The sequence below is a fragment of the Polyodon spathula genome, unplaced genomic scaffold (assembly GCF_017654505.1).
Source record: "Polyodon spathula isolate WHYD16114869_AA unplaced genomic scaffold, ASM1765450v1 scaffolds_1311, whole genome shotgun sequence".
Lineage (NCBI taxonomy): Eukaryota > Metazoa > Chordata > Actinopteri > Acipenseriformes > Polyodontidae > Polyodon > Polyodon spathula.
In genome coordinates this window covers 275-25,000 of record NW_024472794.1, presented here as the reverse complement: position 1 = coordinate 25,000, position 24,726 = coordinate 275, and the positions used below count along the sequence as shown (strand labels likewise).

Sequence of the window (24,726 nt, the reverse complement as noted above, 5' to 3'; positions counted from 1 at the left end):
AGTGTCCAGTAGATTGATTTAATAGTAATTGATAAGAGAATAATTCTACTACAACATGATTATACACTCTGTTACAGTAACATATGTTTTTATCAAACGCTTGTTTCCGATCACCTAACCTGTGCCACCTAGTTAAAATCCGGTCAGACAAACGCATTACGCATCGCGTACAGTGCCCTTCACTGATTATTTGAGTACTTTCTGTATCCCAGGTGCCCGCGGGTTTGAACGCCAAGGTGACTTTCACGAAGTTCCTGATGAGCGAACCTGGGGTGAAACGCAAGAGCTGCACGAAGGACTACGTGGAGATCAGCACGCAGAGGTGAGGCGCGCACACAGGAAACACCCTGAAAGCCAGCGACGGCTGGCCAGAAACGCCAAAGAGCACGCTCTGCAATTGTGACTATTCAAGCTACCCTGGGCTGTCGTTCACTTGCTTTTGACCAAAAGGGTCAAAAAGGGGTTTGTGTCTGTAAAGAACCGTTCATGCAGGTGTTTCCTGTGGATGTAAGTGTAATGCTGATATTACTGGCGTGGTAAAAGTCAAACTACCAAATCAAGTCAGTCTGAGATCATCGCAAAAAGACTGCAGCCGACCGCAGCGTTTGTGAAGAACGTGTGCACACGGCGGCACGCTGTGGTGCTGGGAGCAGGTGAATCAGGACTGTCTGTCTGTCTGACTCAGGTACTGCGGGGATGAGAAATCGCTGGTGGTCTTCAGCCAGACCAACGAGATGACGGTCCGATTCCATTCCGACGCAACCTACGTGGACCGGGGCTTCACTGCTCAGTACGCAGCCTTCGAACCTTCCAACCGTAAGTGTGCAAACCCAGCCGACTCGCAGGAGACCAAGCAGAACACAGCTCAGCATTCCTGTGTTAGAGGTGGGCAGTCGAGGGCTTGGGGGGTTGATTTCTAAACCTCTCAGCAGGGGGCAGACTGGAGGCAACTGTGTGCCTGTTGATGGGTCACGCAATAATTTCTGTGGCTATGGCCTTTGATTAGTTCTGAGGGCACGAGAACCGAGAAATTTGTAAAGGTTAAAAGCGGATTCCTGTGTGTGTGTTCAAGGGACGGTAGGATCTAAATTTTCTACCCCTTGTATTAATATAAGAAAATCTTTTTTTTTCGGTTAGTCCCCCTATGCACTTGGCTTGTGTATCTTTACCTTGCGATTGGAGTGTTTTGAGGTTATCGCTGATGAGAGTCCTGTATTAACCCCTGGTCCCTCTCCTCTCGTCTGCTCTCCTGCAGCCTGCCCTTCACAGTTTCGCTGTGCGAACGAACGGTGTATCAGCCAGAATCTGCAATGTGACGGCTGGAATGACTGTGGTGACTCCAGCGACGAGCTCATGTGCAGTAAGTGCCATACAGAACGATTCGAATCAACACCTGGGGGGGAGAACACGGCACCTGTGGGACAAGCTCAAGTGGGACACGAGGGACCCCTTGAACCAAGCTTTAAAATGAATTGGGTTGGTCAATGTCTTCATCCTTCATCTCATTTACATGTGGGTTATGTATCTGTATCATCATCGATCTCTTGTCCTCTTGAGCTTGATTGACTAGTCTGCTAGATTACTTTGCTGCGCAGTGAATGCGTTTGTCTCCTTGTATGACCTCTTTCCAGTCCCTTCTAACAGGCGTGCATTGTATGCTGTTGTCAGTGGACTGTCTAGCATCTCCGCAGCACCCTAGGGTCTCACTGTTCTGAATATCTTTCTGTCCTCCCAGCTTGCAAGACTGACCAGTTTACATGCAAGAACTCTCTGTGCAAACCCAAATTCTGGGTCTGTGATGGAGTCAACGACTGTGGAGACAACAGCGACGAGGAGCCCTGTGGTAAGCGTGTGAAACAGCACTGAACAACTGCAGAGAAATACCTGGGGAGAAGCCTCGATCATAAACGAATTAACAGAACGCCACTGCTGCTTAACTGGCTGCACCAGTCTGTCAGGACCGTTGCCCCTCGGTAAACGTGTGAATCTTGTTTCCCAGCCTGCAAGTCCGATCAAGCCAAGTGCAGAAACGGGAAATGCATTTCGAAGAAGATGTTGTGCGACCGCCGCGATGACTGCGGGGACGGCAGCGACGAATCCGAGTGCGAGACCAGTAAGGAAACCTTCCCCTTCCCAGTACCCCCAGCGCTCTCGTACAGTAGAAAGGGTGGAAGCTTTGCTGCCAGTGCGGTTCGACACACAGCCCTGTTTTAAAATGGATCGCTACAAGAACTCATTGAAAATGTTCTCTTTCAGCAAGACGGTATTTGACAGCTTTGTGATTGACTAGTTTCAGTTCTGCCTCAGGATCTGTTTATTTTCTTGTTCGTTCTGTCTTTTTATTTTGTCTTGGGTGGGGTTGACCATGTGGTAGTGTGATTGCGTGCGTAACCGGGCAGATGGCGAGGGAATGTCTTAACCACCGCGCAGAAAGAGCCGGCTGGTCTGCAGTTGGGGGAGAATACCAAGCTCATCCCGCCCGTGCCTGGCTCCTGATTGCTCGCTCTGTCTTGTTCCCTCAGCGACGGTGATCGACTGCACGGAGTTCAGCTACATGTGTAAGAACAAGCAGTGCATCAACAAGAAGAACCCGGAGTGCGATGGGGTGGAAGACTGCGCCGATCACTCTGACGAGGCTGGCTGCAGTGAGATCTTTATTACATTCCTGTTAAAGGCTCATTCTCCTGCTTGAGGCGTCTGCGTAATAACCTTTTTCATAACTGCACAAGCCATACGTGTTTTGTTCTGATACACCTCAGTTTGCACAGACTTTGGAGATTAACTGACATGCTGGCTTGTATTTTAGAGATGCGTTATAAGGGGGATAGGTGGCACCTTTCATCTGGAGAGTTCAGATCCAGTTTCCTTATTCTGTAAATTGCTTGTGTTGCCATGCTGTATAGGGCGTTGCCTCTACATTATCTGATCTTTTTCTGATCTAGTTCCAGTCCAGGTTTTACAGTTAACATTGTGAGAGTAAAGGACCTGGTTAATCAGTTCAGTATAATAATCGAGAATCTGTGTATGAACAAAGACCTGGGCTGGACTTCCCGTTGTTCCCCTCAGCGGGTCTATGATAGCTTCCCTCTTTTGTGCGTGCTGAAGTCCCGGGGACCCTGTTGTTTACTCTGCCTGTGCAGATTGCGGGACGCGTCCCTACAAGACCTCGCGCATCGTGGGCGGTCAGAACGCGGAGGAGGGGGAGTGGCCCTGGCAGGTCAGCCTGCACGTCAAGGGAGCAGGACACACCTGCGGAGCTTCGGTCATCTCCAACCGCTGGCTGGTCACCGCGGCCCACTGCGTCCAGGACGACGCCAAAGTCAAGTAGGTGGACGGAGGAAGAGGAGGGGGGGGGGGGGGGGCAGCTGAGCCCCAATCAGAGGGCAGCAGTGTCTGATAGTGGACCATATTGGGAAGGTTCTTGCCCAATGGTCAACTGCCAAGGTAAAGCGCTCCTAATCAGGTTTATATGGCAGTTAGAATCCGGTAGATGGGGGCTTTAATCATTTGCATGGTTCAGGATTTTTAAACTGTTGCATTGTTCCACAGAGAGAAGCTGATTTAAAGTCAAATATTCAGTCTTTCGAAAGATCAGGCTAAATAAGCAATACAAATACAATCTCTCTATTAAGTTAAGTCCACCTAAGCTGTTTCTTTCTAGTTGTATTTCCTTTTCGCAAGAATCTAATCGAGCGCCTCCTGGCTGGGAGGTGCAGTGTGAAGCAGGGCTCTGTAGTTGAAGTCTTTCCTTCATGCAAAGCTGTCCTTGCCTCTGAAGGTACTCTCAAGCCAGCGTCTGGGAGGCCTACATGGGTCTGCACGCTCAGGGGCAGCTGGGCAAGTTGACGGTGAAGAGCAATATAAAACGAATCGTTCCTCACCCGAACTACAACACCTACACCTTCGACAACGACATCGCCCTCATGGAGCTGGACAGTCCCGTCACCCTTTCCAGCTTAATCTGGCCCATCTGCCTCCCCGAATCCACCTACGTCTTCCCAGCTGGCAAGTCGGTGTGGATCACGGGCTGGGGCGCCACCAAGGAAGGGGGTAAGAGATGAGGAGGAACTCGATCATACACTCAAAGGCATAGACATGCAAATCCGTCTGTATCACAGGCTAGACTACTATTGAGGGAGGTAAGAGATGGACACACTCTCACAAACTGATAGAGCTACAGAGACAGGTGCAGACTAGGCACTGACGAAACGTTTGTTGTTAAATTCAACTGGATGAGACCCCAGGGATGGAAGTGAGATTCCTATTGCATAGCAGTTTCACCCATTTCAAGTTTTACTAGTTTTAATTAGCCAGTGTATAGCTAACAGGCTCAGGTGTGATAGTAAAGTCAGGAATGGATCAAACAGCTATGCAGCGGTGTTGGAAAACATGGATTGAGAATTGATTAGGGGTTTGCTACGCATGTGGACTAGCAGAGCTATACTGGTGTTCTTTTCTGAAAAGAGACTAATATTTCAGATAGCAGACTGTTTGGTTCAAATTGCATGTACTGCTAACCACTGATAGAGACGATGCGTCTACAAACTGCCCAACAATGACTGCAAGCTAACGAGATAACAATGCTGTGGACTAGAAGGGAACAGGCTCTAGACTTCAGAGAGATCAAAAGAGATAATCCCACTGGCATCAAAGGGGGTCGCAAGGAGATAACAAAAGGCAGATGTATGGACCTTTTGTCTCCAGGAGTGTGAAGAATGCACTGAGTTCAGAGGTTGTCACATTAGACTACACACACACACACACACACATACATACATACAGACACACACACACACACACACACACACACACACACACACACTAAATTAACAGAATAAAGTGTTGTACCTTGACCATTGGTTAAGTGTAAGAGAAAGGAGAGGTGGACCATCTATACAGAAGGGTATTTAATGTCACGCAAACATTGTAATTTTGAGTGTTGTTTGTCCTGTACCTGGGACCAGACTCCCTGCATATTTCAATAAACCTGGCAACTGATTGAAGAAAAGGACTCTGTGCATTTTCTTCAATCTACTTACTCACCATCTATTTTTTGTAAGTTACTTCAAGCGGGACTCTTATTTCCTGGATTTTGATTGTTTCGTGTTTGTCTCCCCCTTGTCTCTAGGCTTTGGTGCGACGGTGCTGCAGAAGGCTGAGGTTCGAATCATCAACGACACGGTGTGCGCGAGTCTGATGTCCGACCTCACTTCCCGGATGATGTGCGCCGGGGTCCTGACCGGGGGAGTGGACGCCTGTCAGGTACAGCAGGGAAAGAACTGGGTCACAGCGCTGCATGCAGACCACAAGGGGGCGGCAGTGTTCCTCTGAAGAGTTGAAGGGGAGGAGGGGGAGCGTCTGGTCCAGTCTCAGAGGAGCGCTCTGGGAGGTTCAGTAGAGTGGGACTGGGTCATTCTATGCCTGCCCTGGTACTCTTTCTCTTTGTATTTCCACAGACGCACGCTTTACCGTTGAATTGATCACATTTATTATTATTATTATTATTATTATTATTATTATTATTATTATTTTAAATGTAGCTTCTACTGCGGGCGCTGAAAGACTTTGTCTTATAGAAACGTTTGTCAATGTGTTTATCAAGTTTTATTTCCACATATCTAATGGTCAAGTACGTATACATTAGATAATGAACTACTTTAGACCTGGATCTGGTTGCTTAAATATCCTTAAGTTTTAAGTTGAAGTGCCTAACACTTAAGGATCCATTTCCCCTTATCTAGGGTATTGACGTCTGTAACACCAAGGGGAAAACTAAGGGGACATGTAACTAGGTGTTTTATGCAACTGGCCCCAGGATGATGGTGGTGGTCCAGTTTAGAATAAAGAGGACCTGCAATGGGGCGTTATCCAGCCTGACACTGCTGCAGTAGTAAGGAGAGAAGAAACTTTCTCTCCACCAGTTATTACAAACAGGAAGGCTGGAACGTGTGCCAGGGAGAATGGGTTCTGATCGGTTCCAGTCAGAATGGTGATAGGAGCAGGGGTCTGCTCAAGCCGGCGAGGGGTAAGAGAATGGATTTTGAAACCGTTTTGAAGGGTCTTGCTAATCCAGCTGGTTTGTGACTCCCCTTCCACAGGGTGACTCTGGAGGCCCTTTGTCCAGTATCGAGTCGAATGGGCGTCTGTTCCTGGCCGGAGTTGTGAGCTGGGGAGACGGCTGTGCCCGGAGGAACAAGCCTGGGGTTTACACCCGTGTCACGATGTACCGAGGCTGGATCACCCAGGTCACAGGGGTGTGATCAGGGGGAGTGAAGAGGACAGCGCGCTCCTCAGCAGCAACCAGGCTGTTTATTACTGGGAACGGACAATGGAATTCAAACCCACTGTGCTTATTGTCGGCAACCTTGGAGAGACAACCCACAAGAAATATTTTTGCATTTTATTTTTTTCACAAAAACGGACTGGGTAAAAAGGTTGTGTGTGTGTTTTTTATTTTTTATTTTGTATAAATAAATCCAAATGTATTTTATCAGAGAATAAGGAGATCCTGCAATATAGATGTTTCACAGATGAAGCTGAGTTTGCGTTTGTGTTTAGTCAAGTTATATATCTTGTGTATGTGCCTAGGAGGTATCTGTGGTTTGATATGGGTGGGGAGAGACAGCAGTCACTACAGGTCGTCCTCTCAGGACTGTGATGTTTCTGCCATGTGTTGCGCTCCTCTTAATTTCCTAGAAAGAACATGCTGCTGCTACGTGATCCCAGGCCATTTTGTACGAGTGTGCTCGAATTAAATAATTAAATACTGCCACTGTTTCAGAGATAAGACTCCTATTGCATAGCAGCTTCATCCATTCCAGCTTTTACTACTAGCTTGATTAGCCACAGTGTATAGGTAACAGGCTCAGGTGTGACATGACTCCTAGTAAAACCAGGAGTGGATCAAACTGCTGTGCACCGGGAGTCTTCTTTCCATCCCTGTGGTTAGATTGATAAAACAAGCCTCTGCTACAGTACAGTACTAGGGTCGTACGACCTCTCTTGCAATGCCTGCGAGTCTCTGGTCCTAGGGAGGGTGCTGTTGTAACCTTCTAAGTGGCAGCATTATTTAGATCTTAAAAACGAGGGGTGTTTCTCTATATTCCCTGTAGAAGCCTTTTTTATGCTTGTGTCTAAGGTGTTGAGATAATCACTGATTTTTTTTAAAATAAGATCTGTATGAAGAGATCTTGTCTATCACCTTGTGTTTTAGTTTAGTTTTATTATTTTTAATCTGATTTCTGTCGGGAGAGTGCGTTGTGTTTATACTTGGAACTCTAGCTACCTGACCCTGTTTTTCTGGGGTGGGGGTGGTAAAAATGTACTTCATCGCTATGAAAGGCAGCGATTTCTCCTCTCAAAGGGGGTGTCTAGTGCAGCTGGGTTGAGGCAGGGCAAGGGCGCAGAAGACCTTGCTCAACTCATCTGGGCTGCTGCTGTTGGCATGCCAGCAAAGCTAACCTGATCCTGCGATGGGATAGCATGTCTGTGAGCACGGGAGCCTTATTAATTACCGTCGCGTCTCTGCCGTGCAGAAGTCCAGTACAGTCGCAGGGAGATTTTAGTGAGCGTTTTTAGTTACATTTCTGTTACTGATGACACTATTAAAAAGAAGTGCCAAAACCTGCTAAACTAGCAGTGGGGTTTGATAAAATGTGGAAAGCGCTGCGTGGATCGAGGGCACAGCTGCCGCCCCTTGCGTGGCGTACCCGAGAGCAGGGTGCATGGGTTCGAGGTGTTGGTACTGCCCCCCTGTGGTGTAATGAGGTAGTGCACTAGAAGGCATTACAATAACTGTTCATTCAAACAGCGCTTCGGAGCTGAGATGGAAGCCCTGTTGCCCGTTCAAAATCACCTTTTGAAAAGCAGTGTCACTGTTTAGAAAAGAAACGTTGTGCTTGTTTTGTGTTTGAATGATTTGTATGTGAATAGGAATTTCTGATCCCACCCGCGTGCACGGGTCGGGTTGGCATTCCCACTGTGCCTTATTAAAGTCAGCTCAAGGAGAGTGTGCTGAAATGCATTGTGTGTGTGTGTCTGTCTGCCGAGGCAGTGAGTTTCATTATCTAACGCTTGTAACTGTAGTAGTGTATTCAATTGATCTAAATGCTGGTGTGATTGTAAAATTAAATGCATGCTAGTTTCTTCCCTGGCTTATTTCTGCTTGGAACAATGTGTCAAAACTTTCATGAACAAGATGTATGTGTTTTTTTTATTGGTGGTTGGTATTCAAATCTGCCACTATTTTTAAATCAATTGAACAGAACTCAGTAAGTCATTGAATCTAAATAAAATCACAGAAGCTGACTGTGTGTGTTTTCTGTGTTTTAAATTAAATGAAATTTAAGTCTAAAATGTGTTCTTTTGGATTTCCGACAACCTGTAGCACCCAGTGCCTGCATCTTGTACGCAGGGAATTCATTGTTTTAAATTAAACAAAATGTGGAGAAAGAAATCCTGGATTGGTCTGCTGCTGTCTCTTCTTTTTCTCTTGTTTTTTAAGGTTTGTTAGGAGCAGGTCACTAGCTGTGGTTCTTGTGCCCAGGGGTGTTTGTGTAGGATCGGGGCAGTAACCTTTTGGAATTACCGGTACTGTCTCTGCTTGTAAAGGCACGGCCGTGTGGTGTGCAGGGTGAGTCGTACAGTCGGGAGCGCAGGCTCTCGTCCGGGCTGTGTGAAGTCGCTGGGGAGTCTGGAGGGAGGCAAAACGGGCAGGGACTGCTCCTCCTCTGCTGAGCTCGGAGCGGACGCTGGCAGGGCTTGTCCTCCAGAGGTAGGTAGCTTCGCTGACATCCTCTCCGGAGTATAGAAGAGGATCCGAGGACGCCCACTGACCCTTCGGTTCTCCTGAGCTGTGTGGGGAATTGCAGCGGTGAGGGGAAAAATAATAATTGGACTTTCTAAACTGGGGGTAAAATAATTGGGCACAATTTGGGCACAAAATGTGTTCTAAAGGTTCAAATAAACATCACTAATGATAACCGGCCATGTCAATAAAACACATTCCTAATGGATGAAACGGACTGTTCCATTGCAATTACACTGTAATAAACTTTCTGTCTTATTGGTAATTCACAAAACCATATTTGCTAACCCTTTAGTTTAAGGACCGGTGGTGCCAATGTGCTTAAAACAATATTAGACATTTTCAGCTGCTGTATGACATAAAGCTATAGTTGAGATGCGACCAAGACGAAACCAAAAAAAAAAAAAAAAAAAACGACCCGCCCACACACTCTCCCCACTAGAAGCCTCTGACAAACTGAGCATTTAATATAACAATCGACCAGTGTCTGTGGATTTGCATGAACGATGTCACCTTCGCTTCCCCTGCAGATAAAACAGGTTTCCGTTTCTAGCGAAGGGGCTATCTTAATTCGGCTGCTCCCTTGCTGTCTTTATTTAAGCAGCACTGCAGTTGCTGTTCTGGGGTCAGGCTTCTGGTTGTAGTTGGGTGCTGTGGACTGAAGAGGCTTGAAGATGTCCAGAACTCTGCTTTGCCTTCTCCTTCTGCTTGGAGGTGCAACAGGTAGCAAATGATTCAGTTTTAGAGCACTGGTGGTATTTTCTGTGTCCATTTCTTTACATTTGAAAGAAAAGCTGAATAAATAATGTATTTCATATTTAATATCTCTGCACTGTAGGAAGTCTGTGTTTGACTTTTGATGTAATGCAGTGCTTTCAACACTTGGATATCTGTACACACGTTTAATGCTATATTGTCGTGAGGGGCTCCAATACTGGACCCAGTTTAACGTGAATTCATGATATTAATTCACAATGGTCTGATATTTCAAATGCAATGCTGTGGGTAAATGTACACTAAAATAATACTAATGCTAAAAGTAGTGTAGTGAGAAAGCGTTTATCATTTATAAAAAAAGAAATGGTATAATATAGACTGATTTGTGTTTTAAATCTTTATTTAAAAGGCCGGACGCTGTTAGTACTTGAAAACTACAAATAAACAGAGGTGTTCTTCTCAGTGGGCTGGAGGAGAGGGGGGAGCACGGCATTCTGGGAAACAGTTTTCCAATTTTACAAAACAGCATTTCCTTGTTCTTTTTTTAATTCCAATTTTATTTGAAAAAATGTTTTAATTGTTCTATATTTTTATTACGTTGTGTATTAGACTGTTTTTAATGGAACGGTTTGGTTTTTTACTGTGTGTTTGAAGCACTTTGGGATTCTTGTGGTGAAAGGTGCAGTAGAAATGTGAATTAGATTGTCTTGTAATGATCCATTGCAGCTGGTCTGAGAGGTCAGTCCCTCACAGGTATAATAACTCAATTTGGGCTCAACAGTTAAAATTCACTGCTTTGAATCGTGGGTGGAGGTTTAACCCTTTCATGCATGGCGACCTTATATGGGGATGGATAAAATACTCTAGTCTTTATACAGGGAGATATGGAAGACACAATTTATGAAAGCCCCATATGAGGATGACATTTTTTCCTCATATAAACCAATTTAAAAAGTATATATTTTATTGTGTGTTCAAATTGTTTTTTATTCAGCTATTTTCAATGTCCCATGCATGAAAGGGTTAATGGGTTCGGTTCAGAACCGGTTTGGATCAATGTCCTGGACTGGGAGGGCCGGCCTCGCACGTGCCTGGTCTCCCATCTCCTCTTCAGAGCTGCTGTTCACCGCTCGGGTCTCATTTGATTGCCCTCTGTTCAGGCGGCGAGTCCCACTGTCAGGATTTCAGAAGAAGAGCGCCGGATTCTCTCTGGATGAGCGTTTTGGGGTTCAGTGCTGGACAGGGCCCCTGTGGGGTCCCTCTTAATGTATCAGGGTCCTTGTCTGGGTACCCCTGGAACCCGCGGCTGCCTGTCGTTGTGATTCTCCACGGCCGCCGCCCCCCTCAAGTCAGACCCCGCTGGGTGGGGGTCATGGCCCATGAGCTGCTCTCCGCACACCAGCTCAATATCCTGGCCATCGACTGGCTAGCTCCTGGCAACCAGAACCTGCGCACAGCAGCCACGCAGGCAGGCAAGCTGCTGGCAGGGCTGCTGCGCTCCCTACTGGTGAGTCTAGACACTGCACCGCTGTGATACGATGGAGGGGCGCTAATGATTGTTAACGAGAGACATAGATTAAGAGAAGACACTGAGAAAGACTTCCAGTCTCTATCGTTGAATCTGTTTATTTTCAAAGTAATTAATCGAACGCCTGTCTGTGTGTCACACTTACACGTTTGCATACTCGTAGAATTGCAAATTCTTTTTTTCTGTCCAATCCTGTATGTACTGTTGATGATGGTCATCAGCTTTTTTTGATCTTGCGGATAGCCCTGACTCTGTGTTACTGGCATCCTTGTTAATGGGAGTGATAGCAGTCTATACCTGTTTGCTTGGCAGGCTAAAGGCTTCAATGCTACATCTCTGCATCTGATTGGCTTTGGCACAGGGGCTCACATCGCAGGATTCGCAGGGTCCCGTCTTCGAGGCTCTATCGGCAGAATTACAGGTAACATTGTCACTGAATGGACACAACCACTAGGGGGAGCACCAGCACTGCAGCCCGGTGTGGGGTTTATATTGAACAGGCGCTCTCTCGTTGGATTTTAAAATGTATTTATTTAACCAGGACAGAACCCTTGATATATATGTCTTATTTACAAAGGACTCCTGGCAAGAGAGGGCGGAAAGAAATAACATTATAAAAATCAAAACGGAGACAAACCATTCAAACAGAACAAAAACACACGACAATTCCTGGTCGCAGTCAGTATTTCAGAGTTTTTTTAGTGTTTCGTGTTCTGTTTTTCAATGCAGGTTTGGATCCCTTCGGCCCGTCTTTCCTCCACGCAGGTCCCAGGACACGGCTGGACTACACTGACGCTCAGTTTGTGGACGTGGTCCACACCAATTACAGAGGTCTGTCACTATCATGGGATGGAAATAAAGACTCCTCTTGCATAGCAGTGTCACCCATTCCTGGTTTTCCTATGAGCTTGATTAGCTACAGTGTATAGGTAACAAACTCAGGAGTGTTTTATTAAACTCATAGTAAAACCAGGAATGGATCAAGCTGCTATGCAATGGGAGTCTTATTTCCATTCCAGCTCACTGTCAAGGGAAGGTACTGAATTCACTGACCAGGTTTGTGTGCTTTTGACCTGACCTTTGTCTGCTGTCGTCTCCGCAGCCAGTGAACCCATAGCAGCTCTGGGGCTGCGTCAGCCCATGGGGCACGTGGACTTCTACGTGGGGAAAGGCTATCGGCTGCCTGGCTGCCCTAAGTCGCTGCTTGGCAGTAAGTGACCATCCATGTCTTGAAAGTGCTTTAGTGAAAGAAGCACAGGGCATGACGTATACAGTGTAGTAAGTGCAGAGAATGATTCTGCTGTATATTCACGGCCTGTGCCCTTGTTTTATTCTGTTTTCAGGGGAGCGTTATGTACTGTGCAACCACCAGAAAGCCTACCAGCTCTTCACCAGCTCCATCCGCGCCAGCTGTCCTCTGACTGCGTTCCCCTGCCGCTCGCTGCGCTCCTTCACTAGGGGGCGCTGCACATGGTGCCATCGACCAGGGCTGAGGAGCTGCCCAGAGCTGGGTGTGTGACAGAGCCGCACGCATCACATATAACTAATACAATTCTACCATCCTCACACCATGTAGTCTCATAGTATGCTTAGCTATAGGAGGCTCTGTGGTCCAGTGGTTGAAGGAACAGGCTTGTAACCAGGAGGTTCCAGGTTCAAATCCCAGCTCAGCCACTGACTCACTGTCCCTGAGCAAGTCACTGAACCTCCTTGTGAGACATTGTTGAAGGTGACTCTGCAGCTGATGCATCGTTCACACACCCTAGTCTTGTAAAAGTGCTTTGTGATGGTGGCCCACTATGAAAGGTGCTATATAAAGATGATTATTATAGTTCATACTGCAGTATACTATTGGTTTCTATCATATTTTGGTCCTGTACTATAGTATGGGAACACATGCAGTTTTTTTTTTTTTAGGTTTTGATTGAGGGCACCCCTGCACTGACCCCTCTGTCTGTCCTCTGTTTAGGATATAACACCACCTGGCTGACAGCGGACAGGCCAGTCCCATTCAAGAAGCTCACCGCCTTTCTGGACATCACCAGCACCCCTCCGCACTGTGGTGAGTGCCTGCATCGCACAGCTCACCAGCTTCGACACAGAACACAATCAGTTCTGTTTAAGAGCTCTGATTAACGGCTTGAGTGTTATTAGAAGCGAAACACAAATCAATGATAAAGTGGAGGACTGGGAAAAGGGTTCTGCAGCCAGATTAGGGTAGTACACCTTTAAGTACCTTACAGCACCTTGAGTCAACCCCCCGAATTACTCACGATTGATTAAGGGTTTGCTGTGTCATGTACACGCTGAGCTTGGCAGCAGTCTTTATTGTTGATCTGCTGAGGGTATCATCCGAAACGTTTGTCTGCTTGGCCCGTTTCTTCTAAGCTGTTTGATTTGCATGTGTCAGTTTGTGGAGGAGCTCCCTCGCTGTCCTGCTCTCTTCCAGTCACATACTTCCTGCTGGAGCTGCAGATCGGGGGCGCTCGTCCGCTCCGGTGCTGGCTGTTTGTCAAGCTGAAGGGGAGAGGAGTGGAGACCTCGGCCCTGCGTCTCTCCCAGTGAGTAGACAAGCAGCACTTTGACTGGCCAGCTTTTCATTCTTTCTTTCCTAGCCTCTTCCCAGTTTATGGTGGGTGAGCTGTCCTGTAACTGGCTTCTGTGCTGTCCCTTATTAAAGGGTGCCCTGGCACAAGCATAGCAAAGTGTAATAAAGCACAGCGAAAGCAGAGGTAAGCATTGTAAAGCCCAGAGAGGTATGGCAAAGCAAATTTAAAAACATGGCAAACCTATGGGTAATGCATAGTACAAGCGTGGGAAACCGCATGCGTTGTGTGTGCAGGTCTGCAGTGACTCTTGCCCCCGGGAAGGTGTACCAGTTCCTGGTGCCGTCGGACAGGGACGGAGAGTTCAGCGAGCTCCTGCTGGAGCTCTACACGAGACGCTTCCTGCATCTGGAGTGGAGGAGGAGGAGGGTGCACATTGACGAGCTCGTTCTCACACGACTGCCCAGAGACAACGGGTGAGCACAGCCACGGGAGACCAGGGAAGAGGCTGCACTGGAGCCAAACCTGGGCTGCTTGTCTCCTTTCCTTTCCCTGGGTGTTAATTACATTACAAAATGTCTGTAATGAGTTTGCATCAAACTTGGTGTTGGAGCTGTGAAATAAAAGCCAGGGAACAAGATAGATTTGTTTCTTGAATGTCTCTTTGCTTACATCCTTCCATAATAAAAGATTCCAGGGCAAGTATTATTTTAGAAACTTCAAGTAAATCCATCCCAATCTCCTTAGCCTGAAGCGACTCAGTCCTTGCATCCTGTCCCGGATCAGCCCAGTTGTCCTCTCATGTGCGTCCTCCTCACTAGATGCCCTACTGAATCATCCCTTTCTCTCTTGCAGGACTGTCTACTTTGCAAACGACATAGAAGCTGCGGAGGGGCGCACAGAACACATCCCCCTAAAGAAGGAAAATAAGTTATTGACGACACTGTAGAGCTCGGCAGGAGCAGGAATGAGCGGAGGACGAAGATGAAGACGAATCCAGAGTAAAACAACAGATTTCAAACCATTTCCAACTTTTCCCTTCGTATATGAATGCAGGGCAGATGCTTTACACTCGCTGTCCGTCACCTGATTGCAATAAACTGCTGCACAAGCACAGTTCTTCCATGTTGTGTCTTGCTCTTGTTTGTAATACAATGCAGTGCCTGCAAGGACACTGTCCGTCCTGCCTTAGCGGTTTATTTTCACAAAGAGCATTGATAACAAAGGGATTCAATGTTTTTCTTGGCATTGGAATATGATCACCGCACCCCACTCTGTTGTGCTCTTTGTCCTGCATTAATTAGTTAACATACTGTAGAGCACAAGTGCAAATACCAGTCAGGGTAACACCAGCTCTGTTGTGAACTTATACTAGCTATGAAAACAAATCTATTAAAACATGCAGTCAAAGAGCGAAGGGGGTCTGTTTCCATGATTTCAGCAGCTATGGCTGCTGATGATAATATCAGCTTATTACAAGGCTTCTCAAACTTGGTCCTGGGGGACCCCCTGTGGCGGCTGGTTTTCATTCCAGCCGAGCTCTCAATTACTTAACTAGACCCTTAATTGAACTGATAATTTGCTTAATTAGACGTTTTTACTTGTTTTCAGCTCTTGAACAATTGCATAGTTCAAGTTAGCTGTAACATTTTATAAATAACTTGAACTGCAACTGTTTAAGAGCTGAAAACAAGTAAAAAGGTAGAATTAAGCAAATTATTAGTTCAATTAGGGGAGTCCCCAGGACAGAGTTTGAGAAGCCATGGTTTAGTACCTTTCGCCAGGAACGATCCCCAGGTACTTTACACTAAAGACCATTAAAAAAGAGTCAAATAAAGTCATGCGGGAGCCCATCAAAATACAACAAAATAAAATAAACGAGAAACAATGTTGCCGCCCTACAGTGTATAAACCTTTTGGTTCACCACCGTTCACCCCGTTCCTCGGAAATACAGGGCAATGTAAACTCTGACTTCAATTATTAAAATGACATTTCCAATCAATAAAAGGAAAACAGCACGGGTTCATTTAAAATGATATAATCTGCAACCTGAACCCGTGAATGAATGGGGGTGCGCGGTCCATACTGTCTCAACTCTACAGACAGCAGCGACTTGCGCCAGTGATGAGAACTAGACGCGGAGGACCAGCCCAGCCTGATCTTTAACCGAATTTTACATGTCTTTTATTTTGCCGGTTGTATAATGACTCCTGCGGGTTTTAATTGCAATTTGCAGGTCACTTGGTGCGGCCTAGTTTAGCCCACACGTCTGCAGCCTCGGAACGGAGTTTTTCCTTTGCTTGGTTGTAAGTACCGCAGAGTTTGAGATCGACAGGAAGCAGCCCGTCCGTGTTTTAATTCCCCACGCCCCCTCCGTTTCTACTTGGGTGTTTCATTTCCTGGACAAAAAGGTAAATAAACCCTTTAAACATGAAATATCCGGTATTTAACGCAGAGAGCAATTACGAACATAGCGTGAAATAGCTAAGTAAATCAGAAACTAGTTTTCATTTTAATGAAGGAAGACTGCGTAAGGTTTGTGACAGTAAGCAGCGGTCTTGTTTTTGTAATAACAGACACACTGTGCATCTTCAAGAGCATCATCCAGTACGCACGCTGCAGTTACCAAATGCCGATAGTTTAATTAATCAATTGAAATAATTAATTGTATTGCCAACTAAGTGTAGCTAACACAAGATCTTGAAAAGGGCCCCGTTATTAACGCCGTACAGACGGAGTGCAGCAGTCGTGCTGACAGACGGACCCAGCTAGCCGATTGTTTTGTCGTGCAGTGTGCTTGCAGGAGGATGGACGCTCTGGACCACATGCTGACCGACCCCCTGGAGCCGGGGCACGGGGGTCGCATCATGGAGGACTGCATGCTGGGAAACACCAGGGTCAGCCTGCCGGAGGAGCTGCTGGAGGACGTGGGTAGCAGCTCATCGCAGATTAGTTAACATCCCGCAGAACAGAACCGCTCCGAGGAACACCAGGGGTCTATGGTCTGTTGTAACTGTCCTCACACCGACAGTCAGAGTGTGGGATTGGATTCCCCTGCAGGGATGGCAATAAGACTCCTATTGCATAGCAGTTTTGCCCACTCCAGGTTTTAGTAGGAGCTTGATTAGCCACAGTGTGTAAGAAGCTCAGATGTATCTTACTAAACTCCTGGTGAAACCAGATATGGCTCAGACTGCTATGCAGTGGGAGTCTTATTTACATCCATGGGGCTACATATAGGGTGTCGGGGTTCGACAGTAATACTATCCCTGAGTCTTGATGTTCAGAGATGTGCTCATTTAGGCAGGATGCATACATTACCAGCTCTTCAACTTGTTTAGTACTTGTTCCAGTTAATAACCCACAGATGCAGGTGAGACTCAGTCCTGTGTTAAAACGCTTGTTATAAGTGGAGGAGTTGGTACCTGATTTTTGCAGGGGCTTTATTGCTTCAATTCCAGGCACCTACCTGGCTATTTCAGCAGTGAATGAAGGCTGACGATTGGTCTTTGTGTGTCGAGGTTGTTGGTTAAATTCCGTGGGTGTAGAGATTCATGGTTGGTTCTCTCTCTCTCTCTCTCCACTCCCTCTATCTCTCCTCCACATTCTCTGTCACTCCTACCTCTCCCTCCCCCCCACCTCTCTCTCTTTCTCTCTATCTCTCCCCACCCCTCTCAGCCAGAGATCTTTTTTGATGTGGTGAGTGCGAGCACCTGGAATGACGTGCTGACGGACTCACAGCGGCAGCACCTCCTCCAGTTCCTGCCGCAATTTCCAGAAGACTCCGCGGAGCAGCGGCAGCGGGTGATCACAGACCTGTTCGGGGACGAGAACTTCCGTTTCGGGAACCCCCTGCACATCGCCCAGAAACTCTTCCGAGGTGCAGGACCCCTCCCCTTCACCAGCTCCCTCCATCACCATATCCATTTAGAAATACTAAAAGAAACTTTGTCTGTGTGCATTGTATGTTGCCTTGTTCTGAGGCATTTGTTCAGGGCACATAGCTGTCAGGTTAGCAATTCTTCATCCTGTGACGACATCTGATTCAACAGAAACAAACTCCATGTGTAAAGTGCCTTCCACGTCAGGCAGCGTCCTACAGCACTGATGAGAAATAATAGAAATACAAATAGCCTAATTATCAATCTTTCTTTCTTGCTTCCCTCCCCAGATGGGTACTTCAACCCTGAGGTGGTTCAGTACAGGCAGCTGTGCATCAAGTCCCAGAGGAAGCGCTACCTGCACTCCCAGCAGCAGTATTACCACAGGCTGCTCAAGCAGATCCTCATCTCCAGAAAGGTATGACTGGCTCCAGCCAGGCTTCAATACAATACATCTTAGTCCTAATGTATATATTTTTTGATGCACTAAAAGACTACATCAGATAATGTCATTATTGGATTCTCAAGCTAGTTACTCTAATGAAAGGGAAAATCTGCTATTGCAAGTCCTGGTTCCCAGATGCTGCCTGTCTTTAGGAGCTGCTGGACTCAGCGCGGCGCAGCGGGCCCGACCTGGTTCTGAAGCGCCGGTACCCCTCCCCCTCGACCCGGCCCGAGGAGAGGGAGCAGAGGGCCAAGAGACGGGTGGCCAAGATCCTGCGGGAAGTGAAGGAGGATTGTGGGGACAGCGCCCTGTCGTCCGACGAGGAAGGTGCGGGAGAGCCATGCAGGAATGATTCCCTCAAACACTAAACTCGAATTCACACATTGAATAGAGTCAACCTGGACTACTCTTTCTTCTTTTTGAAATAATTCAAATAACGATTGCATGCATGTGTATATTTATTTTAAATTAAGCCTGGCGTATGAGGATGGATATCTTATTTAAACTATAGCCAAAACTAAAAGATATGTAAACCACAGAGCAAGAACACATCTCTCTTCCCTCCCCAGACCTGGGCTCCTGGCTGCCCCCCTCTCCCCCGCACCCCTCAAACCTCAGAGTGTCTCTCAGGGTGGTCCCGAGCTTGTCCACGCAAGACATGAAAACCACAGGTGAGAGACCCTCTTCCCCGACACCCAGGAATGACCCCCTGATAGGAAAAGGACAGCTCAGAGCGAAGTGTCTTTACATTTCAAAATCAGCACAGCAACTTAGTAAGCACGTTATGACAGACAAAGAACAGCACACTTAATCCAAAACTATTAAAAACTTTATAGTGTTAAATTTAGAAATGCATAAAGAAACTTAAGTTTGATGACAAACATTTCATCTAGAAGTATTTCTCAATGTCTTCAATTGATGCAAAAATCTGAACTGGTTTTAAAAAAAGAGAAACGATCCTGTCCAGACCAGTTCGTTCCGAGTTTGATGAAAAACATCGACCAGTAGAAGGATGGATTATTTAGATTACTCCCTGCTGCTGTTTCTCCTTCAGAAAAGCCGGAGCTGGTGGATGGAGATTTGAAGCTGATGTTGAAGAGACAGAGAGAGAGAAGGAAACGGCAGCCGGTATGTGCAGAGTGTGATCCTGGTAAAGCCTTGATATCAAACAGCAGCACAGTAGCGTGTGCTCATGCAAACAGGGGAGTGTGCTTGTGTGATGGTGTTGCGCTTGTACACCAGATAACACACGTGCTTGAGTGTGTGAACGGTCGACGGGAAAAATCTATTTGAAATCTCCCTACAAGGCCTTATAATAGTATTTCAGGGATGGAACTAAGACTCCTGTTGCATAGCAGTTTCACCCATTCCAGGTTTTCCTACAAGCTTGATTAGCCACAGTGCATAGTGAACAAGCTCAGGTGTGTCTCATTAAACTCACAGTAAAACCAGGAATGGGTCAATCTGCTACGCAATGGGGGTCTTCGTTCCATCCCTGTAGTTTATCAGTTTTACTAAAATGATTCAGATTTAAAAGCATCCCACATCTTGTTTGCACTTTTGTACAGACCTGTAGGTGCTTATACTGGGACATGGGCTGGGTTTGTAGAACCACAAGGTTATACTGCCATTTTTTTTTGAATGAACCTGTTTGGATCAAAATGTAAATTCGTCACCCATAATCCTGTCTGTCTGTCTGCAGGACCGCCCTGATCTGATGACGTCAGACATCAGCCTGAACGACATCATGACTCGCGTGAACGCAGGGAGGAAGGGCTCCCTCGTGGGTGAGTGTGTGGGACTGGGGGTTTGGAACTGGGAGACCCTTCCGTCAGTTCCCTGATCAACTGAGGGAAGTAAAAGAAAGAAGTCAATCATTTTATACAACGTGATTGTCAGGAATAGTTATGAATTAAGAAACTGCAGGGCAGGATGTGCAATGTGTATCTCGGAACAGTTTCGTAACAATTCAGAATAGTGAGGGAGAGGCTCTAGGTAATTTCAGTGTATTTGAATATGTTTGGTTCTGCGTATTGCCGACCCCACCCCTCCTTTTGCAGCGCTGTTCGACTTGGCCGTGCCCAAGAAGAGGCTGAAGGAGAAAGAGAAGGAGGAGAAAAAGAAAAAGAAGATGAAGCTGATCAAACAGGAGCCAGAAGACTCTCCCGAGCTGCTGGGGGACCCAGAGTGCCCCCCAGCTCCCCCTGAGCCCCCCCCAGCCCCAGTGCTGCCTGTGGTGAAGGAAGAGTGAGTACAGAGCCTTGCGGTATGACTGTGTAACCTGGGAGTGTGCAGGGGTGTGGATGAACTAGCTGGCAGAGAAAGGCAAAGAATTGGTTTGCTTTATTCTCAGATTACTGATTTCGTGTACTCAAGACTCACTCTCTCCCTCATTTTCCTATTTCCCCCTCTCCTTCTCCATCTCCCCTCTGTCTTGCCTCAGGCCCCTGGAGGAGGTGAAGGGCTCCCCTCTCTTTGTGGAGGAGATTGCAGTGAGCTTCTTCAGTCTGCTGGAGGAGATCCTGCGTCTGGAGGGCCAGACCAGCTCAGCTACGGTATTCAGCCCTGAACACTGATCTATGTGTAGCTCTGCCCCATGGAGATGAGCAGCAGTATTATAACAGCCCCCTTACTCCATCCTGTGGCCGTATGTGGCAACTACCACATTTCCATTTCATCCTGTTCATAACACAGGAAAAGTTACAAATGAGAGGAGGCCGTTCAGCCCGTCTGTGCTCGTCCGGTTAGTAGCTGATTCATCTCAAAACTTTGTCAGGTTGGGTTTTAAAGGATCCCAGTGATTCATCAACAACATGGCCAGATAACCAAACCAAACCAAACCAAACCAAACCTATAACCACACTGTGTAAAGAAGTGCCTCCTACCTTCTGTCCTAAATCTGTCTCTATTTCCAACTGAGTCTGCTGGTCCTGGATTCTTCGCTGCTTTTAAAGTATTGGTTCGGTTTAGCTTGCTCAGTTCCTTTTAAGCTTTGAAAGACTTGATGCAGGTTGAACGAACGCAAACCCTGTCAAGATCCGAGCAGGGTGGCATGTGTTACCCTGCAGGTGGAGCGAACGCTAACCCAGTCAAGATCCGAGCAGGGTGGCATGTGTTACCCTGCAGGTAGAGCGAACGCTAACCCAGTCAAGCTCCGAGCAGGATGGCATGTGTTACCCTGCAGGTTGTTGACTGTGTTATTATGCCCTGTCGTTTGTCACTGCTCCACTCTCTCTCCCCCTGTCAGATAGAGGAGAAGGTTCAGCAGTGGCAGGCCTCCCCAGCCAGCACACTGAACCCGTGGTTCTCTGCTGCACCCAACTGGGCCGAGCTGGTACCGTCTGCACTGCAGTTTCTGAGTGGAGAAAGCAGAGGTGAGGCTCTCGGTGGAATCATTCACTATGTTTAAATGCACAAGAAACAAATTTGAATCTGAAAACAAGTGTTCAGAGTTTACGTGCCAGACTCGGTGTGGTTCGGAGGAATCAATGCTTCCGAGCCCATACCCTTCAAACAAGTAGCTTGATAATGAATAGATGCATGTAAAGGTGAAGCAGTTCTCCTGATTGAGTTGTCAAGACCTGACTAAGTGACTCTCCCTCCCTCTCATTCTCTCTACAGCGGGAGTCATGGCTCTGCCTAGTGGCTTCACTCCCTTTGTGGAGTTCAAAGATCGGACACAGCAGTGGAAGTGGATCAGTAAGGGTCATCTGTCTGTCTATCGCAGGGATGGATATGAGACTCCTATTGCACAGCAGTTTCACCCATTCCAGGTTTTACTACATGCTTGCTTAGCCACAGTGTAGAGGTAACACGCTCGGGTGTGTCTTATTAAACTCATAGTGAAACCTGGAATGCATCAAACCGCTGTACAACAGGAGTCTTAATTTCATCCTAAAATTGCATTCTATTCATCAATCTGTATCTCTTTATCTATAGATTTTATTCTATCTGTTAATCTGTCCAATTTATCAAGTTGTCTGCTTGCTCTGTATCTCTATCGATATGTGTTCTTTTGATCTGTTTGTCTGTTTGTCTCTGTCTGCATCTCTCTTTGTATCTGTATCCTGTCTATCCTATGTTTTTATACCTGATGAAACCTGACCTCCTCTCTCTCTCCACCCTGCAGTCCCCAGTCAGGATGGCGAGAAGGATCTCGGTATGCTCTGTCAGCTGTGGCTCGAGACCAAGGACCAGCCTGTAGTCAAGGTGTGTCTGAGATTCACATGCACAGAGCCATGCGACTGGTGTTTAACCTCAGCAGCGCGCTCCACCAATCCCAGTGCTGTTCTCATGAAGTGGAACCAATCAAAACCACGTTTGAAGCTGCGTAGTATTTAATTGGCGAGCAGTTCATTGGTCGGTCAAGCTGACAGCTCAGGAGGTTGCATGGAAATCAGGGTGTGCTATTGGTCAACAAGAGGGCTGCACCAAATGACGTTTCCAGGTCCCGAGACATTGCCGGTCTGCTGGTCAGGTACTGCAGTCTGCTCCTGGTGCAGAGGCTCAGTGATGGGAACGTCTCCTGTTTTGTTTCTTGCAGCAGGAGAGTGAGGAGCTGTCAGACACCATACCCCCCATCCCCAGAGTGTGAGTAGGGTTTCTGTCTCCCCCAGTGGGTATTGATAATAATGGTAGGTTATTGACGGTGTTGTGAGGCCATGTTGACGCTGGTCTGTGTTTTCAATGCAGACGGACGGACTATGTGGTGCGCCCCAGTACTGTAGAGGAGAGACACACCTTCCAGGAACAGGTGAGCTTCTGCTTGTCTCTCTCACTCTGTCACTTTCACTCTGTCATGCTCTCTCACTAGCTCTCTCACTGTAACTTGCATTCTCTCATGCTCTCTCACTTTCACTCTGTCTCCATCTCTCACTCGCTCACTTTCACACTCTCTGTCTCTGCAACATTTCTTTTATTACTGTATGCTTGTAATAATAAAGTGCAGTTCGTATGCTTACATTTTCTCTATACCTTTATTGCATTTCTAACGAGGCCTGACCTACACCTCTGGGATTTGCCATGGTAATCTGTGTCTGCCATGCTTTCACTATGTTTGCACTATCATCGCACCCCAAGAAAGACTTCTCATTGAAACGTTAGTCCTGTGTGCGTTTCTGCGCTGTGCTGTGCTTCTCCAGGGCGCGGTGCAGCTTGCTGACTCCTCTCCCTCTCCCCAGGAGCGGCAGCGCTATGACCAGCCTCACAAGGCCTTCACGTTCCGCATGCACGGGTTCGAGTCCGTAGTGGGGCCTGTCAAGGGCGTGTTTGACAAGGAGACTTCCCTGAACAAGGCCAGAGAGCACTCCCTGCTGCGCTCCGACCGGCCAGCCTACGTGACCATCCTCTCGCTGGGTGAGTGCCAGGAGCAAGACCTGGAGACCCCAGGGATGGAATTTACTGCGAGCTTGAGGTAACAAGCTCAGGTGTGTCTTATTAAACTCATAGTAAAACCAGGAATGGATCAAACTGCCATGCAAGGGGAGTCTTATCATCCCTTCATGGGAAACTTATCCATTATTATAACAGTAAGAATATTCATAGAAAGCTAACTGTTTTATAAGCCTTTGATCTCCCCCCATCCCGCAGTGCGTGACGCTGCAGCCAGGCTGCCCAATGGAGAGGGCACTCGGGCAGAGATCTGTGAGCTGCTCAAGGACTCGCAGTTCCTCGCACCGGAGGTCACCAGTGCTCAGGTGAGACACAGACACACCTGCAGTTGCACACAAACAGGCATGATGATGAGCAGAAGTGCGATACAGGAGTTTGTCTGCAGTCCTAAGAGGACTTTGCATTGACTCCCATTAAGTGTGGATTTCCTATTTCAAACTGTTCTATTACTGGTGCTGTAAACTGCAGCAGGATCCCAGTTACAGCTCACCAAGGGGGAATATATTTTAAGTTCTCCCTGGGAACTCCCGGCCACGGTCGGCAGGGGCATAGCTTGGGACTTTTTGACTGAGAGACAATTTAAACTTTTGCTGTGTGTTAAATACCGAATGGGGCTGAATTTAGAAATCATAAAATAGACTTAAATTCAATAACAAACGTTTCCGCTAGGAGTCTTTTTTTCAATGTCTTTTTTGTTTTTGTGTTAATGTGTTTGTGTGCCTGTGTTCATGTATGTGTGTTTGTGTTTGCAGGTGAACACAGTGGTGAGCGGAGCCCTGGACAGGCTGCACTATGAGAAGGACCCCTGTGTGAAGTACGATATTGGACGCAAGCTGTGGATCTACCTGCACCGTGATCGCAGTGAAGAGGAGTTTGGTGAGGACAGCGCTTCTGTACACTGAATTGTATTCACGGGGATTGAGTAGTCGTCTTGGTCTGTGATCGGTAAGTGTGTCCAGCAGCCAGGAGTGTAACGCCACAATCCACGCCTGTCTTTCAGAGAGGATACACCAGGCACAGGCTGCAGCTGCCAAGGCGAAGAAAGCCCTGCAGCAGAAACCCAAGCCGGCCCCGAAACCTGTGAGTGGAAACTGAGCTAGAAATCCTCTATTGAACCAGGTGGAGCCAGCAGGGGGAGTGTGATGAGCAGCATGGGGAGTGTGATGAGCAGGAGTGCGATACAGGAGTTTGTCTGCAGTCCTTTCTATTTGCGTATTAGCTCTGTACATGTGCACCCTTATATATGAGTTCTTGCCAACATTCCAGCTATGTTAAATGTAAATGCTTTTTTTATATATATATATATATATATATATATAACCCTCCTATATCCATATATATCCCCCTTTATAAGGAGCCCCTTTATATAGCAGCATCGGTTATAAGGCAGCATTGTCCTGGCTGCCATTAC

The 24,726-nt window shown here is 47.0% G+C and overlaps 3 protein-coding genes across 4 annotated transcripts; all 3 read left to right on the top strand.

The window, feature by feature from the left end:
* Nucleotides 1–212: 212 nt before the first annotated feature.
* Nucleotides 213–6,825, top strand: st14a (ST14 transmembrane serine protease matriptase a; the record flags this gene model as incomplete). The annotated part of the gene is made up of 10 exons (XM_041242522.1): nucleotides 213–322; nucleotides 686–816; nucleotides 1,256–1,360; nucleotides 1,736–1,843; nucleotides 2,000–2,113; nucleotides 2,523–2,645; nucleotides 3,141–3,324; nucleotides 3,779–4,050; nucleotides 5,129–5,262; nucleotides 6,099–6,825. Coding segments are annotated over 10 exons (1,443 nt in total), but the record flags the coding sequence as incomplete, so codon positions are not given.
* A 43-nt stretch (nucleotides 6,826–6,868) lies between these two features.
* LOC121309543 (lipase member H-A-like) lies at nucleotides 6,869–14,898 on the top strand. The gene is made up of 10 exons (XM_041242525.1): nucleotides 6,869–9,529; nucleotides 10,684–11,030; nucleotides 11,364–11,472; nucleotides 11,781–11,882; nucleotides 12,154–12,261; nucleotides 12,395–12,562; nucleotides 13,021–13,113; nucleotides 13,501–13,612; nucleotides 13,894–14,073; nucleotides 14,453–14,898. Exons 1-10 carry the CDS (start codon nucleotides 9,481–9,483, stop codon nucleotides 14,544–14,546), a joined length of 1,362 nt encoding a protein of 453 aa, XP_041098459.1. The 5' UTR covers nucleotides 6,869–9,480; the 3' UTR covers nucleotides 14,547–14,898.
* A 919-nt stretch (nucleotides 14,899–15,817) lies between these two features.
* nfrkb (nuclear factor related to kappaB binding protein) lies at nucleotides 15,818–24,426 on the top strand. 2 transcript variants are annotated; one of them, XM_041242523.1, is made up of 19 exons: nucleotides 15,818–16,009; nucleotides 16,391–16,525; nucleotides 17,277–17,478; nucleotides 17,770–17,897; nucleotides 18,077–18,251; nucleotides 18,494–18,595; nucleotides 18,979–19,052; nucleotides 19,627–19,711; nucleotides 19,985–20,171; nucleotides 20,368–20,479; nucleotides 21,172–21,298; nucleotides 21,546–21,623; nucleotides 22,054–22,133; nucleotides 22,468–22,514; nucleotides 22,617–22,677; nucleotides 23,105–23,279; nucleotides 23,514–23,620; nucleotides 24,068–24,191; nucleotides 24,316–24,426. In XM_041242523.1, exons 2-19 carry the CDS (start codon nucleotides 16,406–16,408, stop codon nucleotides 24,408–24,410), a joined length of 2,079 nt encoding a protein of 692 aa, XP_041098457.1. In that variant the 5' UTR covers nucleotides 15,818–16,009; nucleotides 16,391–16,405; the 3' UTR covers nucleotides 24,411–24,426. The 2 variants fall into 2 exon arrangements, with proteins under 2 accessions (XP_041098457.1, XP_041098458.1); XM_041242524.1 differs by lacking the exons at nucleotides 15,818–16,009; nucleotides 16,391–16,525 and adding an exon at nucleotides 16,625–16,971.
* Nucleotides 24,427–24,726: the final 300 nt, after the last annotated feature.